General features: G+C 26.6%; 1 protein-coding gene across 1 annotated transcript in view; it reads left to right on the top strand.

Moving 5' to 3' along the window:
• Positions 1-2,591: 2,591 nt before the first annotated feature.
• LOC109599771 (regulating synaptic membrane exocytosis protein 2) overlaps positions 2,592-11,715 on the top strand; it is a 63,144-nt gene continuing 54,020 nt past the window's right edge. Inside the window, exons 1-2 of the mRNA XM_049962646.1 lie at positions 2,592-2,687; positions 8,891-9,008. Coding sequence (XP_049818603.1) covers positions 2,592-2,687; positions 8,891-9,008 — 214 coding nt within the window. The remainder of the gene's footprint in view (positions 2,688-8,890; positions 9,009-11,715) is intronic.

Below are 11,715 nucleotides of genomic sequence, written 5' to 3'. Positions count from 1 at the left end.
GAATTTTCCATTGAAGAATTTGGTGAAGATATCCTTATCATTTTATTGCCTTCCTCAACCGATAAATATAAATCTTGTAAAGTGTTCAGACTGATTTCAATAAATTACACAGTCTGCACAGTCGACTGTGGCGACAAATATCCGCCTATTAATTAATAAGTTAATGGCAACAGTATGTTTACTAAAAAATCAATTTTTTATATGACGAAGTGGATCCAACATTTGTATAATACTGTTCCTGCTGTCCTTCACGATCCAGACAGGTTCAGCAGTTCATTGTTCAGGATTATTCATGGTGGACCTTATAATGTCCAATTATTTTCCTCTGATATTGATGGCTTCCTTAATCTCTTTTTCCTTTATACACTCATTTAAGAAGTTTCGTTTATTTCTCTCAAATACTTTCTACATATGATGTTGTCAGGATAACAATTGCTTCCAGCTTTTTGCCCACAAACAAATACAAACCATTTTCAATAAGAAGTTTTGTATACTTATACCTATTTTTTGGAAAAAAAAATAAATTTTTTAATAATAAACACTGAATATTTTTTTACGTGGCACATTAAATGAATCGCTCATAACTTGAATTGAAAATAAAAGTATATTTTAAATGAAATAATACAAAACCACCCTTTCCATTAAAAATATAGTTGATAACGCCTACACGGTATTGAGCAATTTGGCAACTTTATAGCAAAATTTATGTTTTTCCATCTTGTTCCATTAAAAAGTTATCAGTGAGGAAACTTTACGACCCCACTATAAGTTTTAATTTAAGTTTAATTATATATAATAATGATAACATTAGATACGATTCATACTTTTTCTGACGGATGTGAAAAATGTCAAAATCTTAGGGATGAAACTTACGCCTTTGCGTAAGTTGAAGCAGATCGGGATATTACTATCTACAAGCTTAATTAAGAAGTTTAGACTAGTAAATCTTCTGGTTCTTGAAGCGAATTAAATTACGGTAAAGTAATAGGATTGTCGTAATCAATTCCCCTGTTTGGTTAATTTTGCTCCGGTTACTTTACTAAAATACGTTTAAGGCTTATCAATCTGACCTTTTGCATCCAACACCTTGTATTTGTCGTGAGTTAAAGCAATAGTTAAAGCAAAGTTGATTTTAATTTAAAGGCTATGTCATTGACAATAAAGGTAAGAAGGAAAGCACCAGCAGCAGCATTTGTTATATTAGCTTTTATTCTTCTCAGACTCTGATAAACTTCCACTTGAGTAGATCGACCCAAACTAAAGTAAATATGGTTGTTGATGGGAGTGGACACCTGTTGATTAGTGCTGGTATATATAAAAAATTTTGACAAATGATATCAGATGATCTTAACAATTCTGTATAACATTATATTACAACAATTTTCTTTGTACACTATTTACAGTTCTTATCAATAATTGTTTAAAGAGTTTATATCTGTTGAATTGAGTGCTTCGTTATTTTCTAAAAGAATTCAAAGTATATAAGTAAATATAAATAAAAATCTTGAAAATAAAAGAAATATAAATTCATTCTTATAGCTAAGATTAAATTCGGAATATAATATCAATGTCAATATAATTCAATTTATAGATATTATTATTGACAATCCCTTTCACGAAATAATTTTAGCATAACAATAAGTTAATTAAGACAACATAACTTCTACAAATGTAAAATACTCTCTTACGAGGTGTTAGAAATACAAAATGGATAATTTGCGGCCAAGAAACAAATATGTTAGAACTAATAGTTTCAAAACCGAACAGTGGTTATACAAAATTGCTTTCAACAAAAGTACGCCGAAGTTCTCCTACTAATTTTAGTTTATTAAAGTGTCTGTTTATACGTCAATTTATTTCAAATATTTACTAATAAATATTGATGTATGGAGATTTAATTTTTCAACTTTATTATTTTTGGTATTTTAAATGACTGTTATTTTTAATTTATTTTATATAAGAATTAATAATGTTAATAAAATTAACAAACAATTTTAAAACTTCTCTATAATTTTTGTATATCTGGTTTTGCCATTGTTATAAATATGGATATATGGAAAATGATTTTTATTAAGATTTAATTTTTCAACTATTATTTTTAGTATATTAAATGACTGAAAGAATTTATTTTTGATTAATTTTATATAAGAATTAACAATTTTTTTAAAACTTTCCAATAATTTTTGTATATCTGGTTTTCTATTGTTATTTGGACAGAAACTTTTTTATAAAGATTTAACTTTTCAACTTTATTATTTTTGGTATATTAAATGACTGAAAGAATTTATTTTTGATTTATTTTATAAGAGAATCATTTTTTTAAACTTCCATATAATTTTTGTATATCTGGTTTCCCATTGTTATTAATATTTTTTTCTAATTCTACAGTATTTTGTACGAATTACTTTTTCTATTGCGAAAATTATATAATATAATATTATCTTTAATTATTATTATTTCGTAAAGAAAAATGGTGGACTACATTAATGCGACAAATATCCATGGTATATATGTGTATTTTTTTATCGTTTGTGGACCCATGTTAAGAAGTTTATCTTTGGATCTATCTTTTTACATTGCTAAAGGTAAAAATGAAAGTAAATCCATTTCAAACAAGCGAAGAACTCACAAACATACTTAACCAACCTTGGTCCACCATCCCTGAATATTTACAACAGATTGATAAAGTAAGTAGTGCACCCCCGGATTTCCATTTATTCCTATTCCTACAACATTTTCTTAGTGGCAAAATTTGAAAATTTTGAAAAATGTCGTCTGAATCTCATTTTTACTCAAAAACCAATTGGTTTTTACAGGTCCGCTCTTGAAAATTTATACACTGATTAAAAATAAAGACGAATAAATTTATTCGTTTGAATTTAATGCAAGAAAGCGACACTATTTAAGTTTACGAAACTGTATAAATAATAAGTTTTTAATTTCCATTAAATTTAATTTTATTTGTAAAAGGCAAATTTTCTTCATCTGAGTAAATTATTCATTTAAATGTACTCTCCATTTATAATTTATCGTTCTCTATTTAAATTTAATTTTATACTCGTTTCAAGCAGAATGCTTATAATTGCAGTTATGTGCAGGGAAATTGGGTTGAACCTAAAACTGTTCACATGAACATACAAAGGTAAACATAGTCGATTGGAATTTATTGAACTAAGATTACATATTCGATTAAGAAACGGATCAGTAAGGACCTGAAAGTTAATATTTGATTTTGAAATTTCATTTAGGATATAATTTTATTAGTGAACAATAATTACAATTTCACACGATAATATAAACTGAATCCAAATTTCGAATAATATAATTAATATTAAATCATAAATGATGTTTATGTCCATTTATAGGACGTATAGCTTTAACTGCAATGCTTCCATAGTACATAAAAGTTGCAACAATCTGCGTCGATTAATAATTTAAAAGTATTCTATTTAAACTTTTATTATTCAGAATATAACTTCGTTTTTAATTATAAACATTTATATTTTTATTCATAAATTTATTATTAAATTGTACTTTTCTTTCAGGATTGTTATTTTATTGTTATATTTAGAATTTTAAAAATATCAAATTACATGAAAAATATTTCATATCAATTGCAAAAATTTTATATTTTTTATGAATTTATTTCCTGTCAATTACTAAATTGTAAAATTTCAGATATTTTTCACATTTCATTCATATAATTACACTACAAAAATGATTTTAATTATCTCCTAATTAATTGTCTCATATACTTATTAACTCACTGTAAAGGAAATTGCATCACCAAGAATAGGGTGTTCAACTTTAGTATTATTTTGTTAAAACATAAATATTATAGAAGGAGTAAAGGATTAAAATTTAGTAATGTTTGGTATAGGTTTTCTCATGTAAACTTTTTTCTCATCTCAATTTCAAAAAAATTGTGTCACATTTTTTATTTGGAAAATTGGAAAAAGTAAAAAGATATAGATAAGATATCTATCAGATATTTTATAAAACAATTTAATATTATCACATAGTTTTCTATTGTTTACAATTTGGGCTTTTGTTATTAAGTTACAAATAAAAATTGCAGTAAGTATTATACACATATTACATTTCTTTAAGGTGCGATTCAGATGCCTTGAATATAAAAATATTCATATTCACCTTTAATCTAGTCTCCTAAATAATGACAAATTTAGGTTTTTAATTTACTTAAAGCGGCGTCCACAATTAACGATAATTTTGATTTACTTGTAGAAAGGCGAATGAAATTCTCTTTCTTTTCATATTAACAAAAACATAAATTTAATTGTGACAAAACAGTGTACCAAATTTCTCGTTACGGACAGTAACCAAAAATGGTTAAATGATATAACCAGTATTTTCAATTGTTTGACCAGTATATTTAAATAGTATTTGATTCTTGAAAAACTTAAGTACATTATTATTAAAAAGTTAATTCAAGTTGACTTTTCAAAATGGTTTTCAAATTACTACATTCTCTACAAGATTTTATTTAATGAATGCTTCAACGCAATTCAGTTAAGAGCATTTCAAAGACATTAGTAAGTGTAAAAAAGTACAATTCATACAATCGATAAGTCTCATTAATTCTAAAACATATATTCAATTTCTATATCCAATTTCAAATAATATAATTTTGTTTCATTTTCATTTCACTCATTTAGTTTTCATTTATTAAAATCTAGGTGCTCAAAGTCACAAACAAGTCGAAAGGTTTCACCAACATATGACTGAAATAGCAAATTATGGAGGTCTCCAGATTCTTATATGAGAAGTCTCGACCGATAGAGAAAACGTAAAACGCAGGTCGGTGCTCATTACACAATTCAAATGGATGAATTTAAATATTCGTTTATTCATGTTCATTTCTTATTCGATATTGGTCTACTAAAGCTTGAAATTGAGTAAACAGACGATTAAAATATCAAACTTGGGATATTGGCATTATTTGTTGTTCAAAATTAGTGACTGAAAATGACCGCAAATTGAATGAAATTTGAACTTTCAATTCAGTTCTTTTTCGTGAATTAGACTGGATGCATAAATTATTCAACTTTCTAATGGATATTATTCATCTCGAACGGGCTTGTCATTTATTTTGAGCGACGCTTTGACTATAATTAAAATTCCATAAAATATCAAATTTGGCCTTATTGATGTGAATGACCCAACTAAATAACACACAATATGATTTTAATGTTCAGCGCATTCGAATTCCAGTTATTTATTCTATAATTATATAAAACAGAAAGTTTGATATAAACTAGTGCAATTAATAAAAAAAGTATATAATTTGACTCAATTATTATAAACAAAAGCAAGGCTCACATTTTGTTGAAACCTGGACATTAATTATTAATGCAGACCTCTATTGTGAACAACTAGATCGAGTGTGTCAATCTTTAGTCGAAAAGTTTCCGGCAATTGTCACTAGAAGAGACGTCACCCTGTACAAGAGGAACACTGGAAAAAATTAAAAATTAGTGAATTGAGTCACTGCCTTACCATCACCCAAAATTTCACCATCGAATTTCTATTTATTCCGATCACATTATGTTCCGGCCCCTTATAATTAAACACAGGTTTTTAATGAAGAGGATAAACATATTATGAACAAAGTTGTAAGGTACCAACCGGTGTATCATTAGAATTTACAAAAGGACGTAGAAATAGCCACGTAGTCGTCAGATTTAGTTCCATCGGATTATTATCTCTTCCCATACCTCAAAAGATGGCTCATTTGTAGACCTCCCGGAAAATTATTTTTTTAATTTTCGGACATGATTAATGAAAAATCGCTGCAATAAGTGTATCGATCTGAAAGGACGCCCTCGAAGATTTTTTCTATGCTAGCCTACGAACTTTTCAGCCCAACTGTTATATGCAAATTGACTTTACTATGATTATAAATATCAATATAACGTGTCTTGCAAAAATTATTATTTAGAACTAATCAAATTAAATGAATTTAGTTATTGTTCATCGTCGTATAGACACTATCGAATACTGAAGCCAATTTCCTCCTGGTCTCAATTTTAGAAGAATATCAAGAGGAAGATCTTCAACAATAGAAATAAAACATATATATATATATATACACATAATCATATAAACATAATAACAATCCCATCGGAGTTATCTCTACGTCAGATGAACAATATAAATAGTATGTAAATAAGTACTTCAATAATTAAAATAAAACAACATTCCACGGACGGAAAAATAACATAAGAAACAACATAATTCTATATATATGTTATATATATATATATATATATATATATATATATATATATATATATTTGTAATGCTAAATTCATGTGGGAAATACCAAACACACATCTGGGAAGCACATTGTTTGCAATCGCACGTAATTTATTTTCAAAATTCCAACACAATTTCTAGTTTAGGAGTACATATTTAAATATTTTTAATTAGTGTGAAGTTAAATATATAACCATTACTTACTACTATAGTAGTTTGTCTAAGGTGACGTAATTCTTGCACAAAGTTATTAAAATATGAAGAACTTAAAAAGAGTTTAAGTGCTGATTGATTTACAATTATGAATTATTACTGGATATCTCCTATTGACAACTAGAGTTATACTTGAAAATAACCATTTGGATAAAAAAGTGGCCACCACAAATCATATTCTCTCTGATTACCTTCAAGTTAAAATAAACTAATAAATAACTTTTAAAATCGGTATTGTACGATTTATATATTTTTTCTGTTTTTCCACAACTATGTTTAAGTTCAATATGTCTATATTCCTTGTATAACATATTAATTCATGATATTGGGATGCGTTAGAACTTACAGGTGTAATGGTGTAAGACTGATTCAATTTAAGTAAATAGAAATTGCATCTAGAGGAAAATCAATATATATATGTAAATTTATTCAACATATTTCAACTCCAGACATGCCTGAAGTCGTTTACTTCTGAATGGGATCTTATATTTGTTAACACTAGTTTGCATCGAAAATATAGAAACATATTCAAGCCATATCAATTTTTTTCATTTGAAAAAAACACGTAACACGTAAACTATCACCCAAAGTAATCCAATAAAGCTTGCAATTTTTTGACCATTTTTAATCAAAGGATTAATCAACCATTTTATAAAATTTTTAGAATTTCTAGCAAAAATATGCTGTCTAGAATTCAAAATAATGGGGTTGATTTGAAATCAGCAGTAAAACTGAAATTCTAGAGAGTGTAGGTCTTTGTAAGAGAAAATTAAAAGAAATTCTAAATTACAATGTTCATTTTAGAGACATCAGGGTAAGGAAAATAGATCACTGATGAGACCATTTAAATAGCCACTCTGGTCATGACCTCTACATATACTTGGTGATTAAAAATATGAGTTGGACAAAAGTCTAGAAATTAATATTCTGGAAAATTGCTTCTTCCTGTTAACAATTTCAATTTTCCATCACCACGGATATGGTCCACATAACTACAATTTGGAGAATTTGTAGAATCTCCACGTATTACGCCACGATGAGACAAGTAATGTATCTAAGTACTTAGATAATTGATAAATCATTATTTTTAACTAGTCAAACTTTGAAGTTATTATTGTATAAAAGTGAATAGATTGAATGTAGTTTTCGCATTTAGATATTAAGAAATTGTACTGAAATTTATGGGACTTCTAGTATTCAGAATTTCTGATGGTTCCTTAAAGGTCCATTTAAAAGATAAAATTACATGAGTGGTTAGCTGAAATTTGAATTGATTAATTTCCTGAACAGGGAACAGCCTATCCAAAGCTAAGAATTTCAAAATCTGTTTATTCAGAAGGTTGAAATGCATATAACTATTTGCACTGAAAGTCATTCAGAAGAATGAAAGGCAATTATATAAATGTCAAGAGATAATGGTTATGTATTATTTAAATTTTCGACGATTTTGAATTCTTATGTATGTAAGTTGCATAGATAGTTAAAATATAATATTTATCGAAAACAATTGAAAGCCTGGGTATATGATAAAATATATCAATAAAAAACTACAGAATAATTTGAAGTACCTAACTATTTAATGATGTAACTAAATCAATACATACATTATAAACATGGGTTAATTTCCAAAAATTAAATAAACATTAATTCATATGAAGCCAAGAAAGCTTAAGATCTGAAATATATATTTATGTCAAAATTGAGTTTCCTAATGGTCAAAACGCTAGACGAGTCGACATTATCTGTAAAATGCTGAACTTGACCCTTTATAATGGTTAAGGTTAAATTATATTTTTATTGAAAAAGGAATTTGAGAAATATAACTTTTATAACTTTTTATCGACAAAAATTACAGAAGTCAATAAATAGAATAAATAGTGTAGTTGATTTCCAAATATTTTCATTAGATATGGTAATAATACAAATACTTCATTATTTATATAATTTTTACTTTTTTACCCATCATTCCATTTCAATTTAGATAAAATATTAACTAAAAATAATGATGAAGAAGTTAATTTATATGTCAATAAATTGTAATAAAGAAGGTATCAAACAATCGACATGAGAAATATGAGAAACAGTGTGGTTAATATATTTTCTAATTCTTTTTTATTTTAATATTATTTCCAATTTAGAACCACCAATTTTCTACCAATCAAGATTCAAGTGACAACACACTTCATTATTTGTATAATTTTTACTTTGTTTACCCATAATTCTATTTCAATTTATGTAAAATATTTCTGGTATTCAACTTAAAAAATTATGATAAGGAAGTTAATTATGATAAGGAAGATATTAAAAATATGAGAAACAGTGTGGTTAAGATATTGTTTTCTTTTATTATTCCCAATTTATAACCACAAATTAGTAAAATATATTAATATTCATATTTCAGATGGTGGCCACTGAACCAGGCACTGGAAATACAACCACTGAAGCACCTGACGCTGGAACAACATTTGGGAAACTAAAGCAAACTCTATCGTCTTCGCTGCTTACGGCCCAGGATAAAGGTAAGTTATTAAACTGAAATAGATAATATCCTCAAATGTCTCAATACCCTTCAAAACTTTTCTATCGAGTAAAACTGCTCAAACAAAGTCACCAATATCACAATTCCATCATAATGCACAGTATCCACTTTATAGTTGAATGCATCAGAAATACAATTATTACGATAAATATCAACGTTTTTTAAATAAATCTTCTTTTAATTAAATATTTCATAAAAAGAACCGTTGGCCTATTATTCAAGTCCTCCAACAATAAGTGGCTAAAATCCTGATGATTACTCTTATTATTGACAAAAAATAATATATTATTTTTCTTTACGCATAATTAATTACATACAATCCGTGTTTTTACTCGAAAATTTAGTCCTCAAGATAGATTTTTTAAATAAAAAAGCCCTGTTATACAAAATATCTTCACTATTCTTTAAAAACAAAAAAGACATAGCAAGCAAAATGATTTATTCATTACTGTACTTCTCGTTAGCCAATCAAATTTATCATACCAAAATATATTACATTTTTACCTTTGTTTAAATATTAAGTTATATTGCATTTTTAAGAATAATACACAAAAAGGTATATTTTAATATCAACATTATGTCAATAAAATCGTAGCGTAGAGACACTGGCAATAAATCATCAAAAACAGAACTAAATTGAAAAAATAAAAAAGAATCAGTCTTTTTTGTTCCCATCATATTCGTAAAAAATGTAAAATTAAGAACAATTGTGATAGTTATCTCAAGAAGAGAGAGACAGAGAATAATCTGTATTTCAAATTATTGGATATCAATTTAAAATTATACACTTTGAAACGACTATGTCAAATTTTATCTTTCACAGCTCTAATTAAATAACCAAAAAAATTTGTCAACCTCTTAGGTTTATAATTAAGAAAAACTTTTTAATTAGTTTTTTATCAAATCGTCTTAACTTTTTGCCTTCAACTTACGTGAAAGCGTTGTTGCTGTGACTTAAGGACACTCCCTCTTCTATGTTAATAGCAACAATATGTTTTGTGGTTTGCTTTCATTATTTTAATTTTATTAATTATTTCCTCAAAATTTATATTTATAGCAGTGTAATTTTTAATGACTCTCACTACAGCTACAATAAAATCAAAGTCTGACTTCTTACTTGAAACAACTAAACGGCTTCAATCCTTGAATATTAATTGAATAAGTATATATCAGATGTTTTTGGCAAAATATAACTTATGAAGTATACCAAGAAATCAAAACAATTTCATTTCCATATTAGATTTTTTTCTCTTTACTAGCATTTCAACTCCAACTACTTTTCTGTTGTTCACCTCAATGTTGGTAATTTATTATGCAATAAAATATTTCATATAGAAATATGTTGTTATAAAAATTATTGTACTCCAGATATTAAATTAAATAATGTAAAAAAGGTTGCTGGTAATTGTAAATTACGCAAATATATTTTATTATATACTTATTTTTTCTATTGTTTAATTATAATTATATTTATTATAACAATGTGGTACTTGATCAGTACATAAAATGTCTTAACACACTAAGAAAACTATAAAATGATGAAAAACAAACCTTCGTATTAAAATTAAAGCGTGATTTAGAAATAGAGTAGCAATTTAGTAGAATAGTATAATTTAAACTTCGACATATATGACATTAAATTCTTCGATCAGATATTCAGATAACTAAATTTAAAAATCAGATTCAGTCTGAAAAGGGCACAGAAGTGGATTCGAAACATCTACAATTTTATTTCGAAATTAGTACGTATATTCAATATTAAATGTTTAAAATATTTGAAATATATGAGCTGACCTATGACTTTAAGTAAGTCAAAGAAGTTTCGTGTGAGACAAAATTAACGTATGTAGGTACGCACTGGCACATTACATTATGTAAATGTAACATCATATTTTACAAACTGATTTATTAATACATTAATACATACAATAACAATGAGACAATTTGAATTGTTCCTGCGTAATTTTTGGGTGCAGAATACAAAATAATTTTTAAATTTCATATCTAATTTATTCCTGCATTTTACTATTTATTATACGTACCTACTTTTCACGTTATTAATATATCTCTTAGCTTCGAAAACCAGTTAAAAAAAAGCAAGATATACGCAGAATTAAGTATTTATTTTAAAAAAAAGTTACTTAAACATCCTCTGGTTAAAGCAAATTCTGCTCATTTAATCCGAATGCAAGTAATTTCTCTCTTAGATCGCTCAAGAATTGTTAAATTTACTTCAGTATTATTGTCATTTTCTTCATCAGTCATTTTCTGGATGTTAGAACTACTAAAAGATGGAATGGGCACACATCTTATTACTAAATATAAATTAAGAGAGGTCCATTTTTGTATTTTCTACGATACAAAATTAGTGATGATTTTACAACATAGTTTTTTCCCATGGTCTACTATGGCATATGTATTTCATACAAAATATGGATCCCCGACTTTACCATTCACCCAAATGATCATTAAAAAATGTTAAATGAATCTTTTTTATAAAGTTTTACTTATATGGTATTAATAAACAACGCCAATCTATACAAAATATACAGCACGAAAGCTCAATTACAGTCCGATAAAGCAGAAAATAATAGGATAGGAAGGATTTAACGGTTCCATGAAGGACGGTCCAACATGAGTAATTCCAAGTATATCTAGCTAATTATATTTTAATTATTGGTTTGAAA

Source organism: Aethina tumida, chromosome 2 (assembly GCF_024364675.1).
Source record: "Aethina tumida isolate Nest 87 chromosome 2, icAetTumi1.1, whole genome shotgun sequence".
In the NCBI taxonomy this organism is placed as follows: domain Eukaryota; kingdom Metazoa; phylum Arthropoda; class Insecta; order Coleoptera; family Nitidulidae; genus Aethina; species Aethina tumida.
Note: the sequence above shows the minus strand (reverse complement) of the source record. Positions and strands in the feature narration are given on the sequence as shown.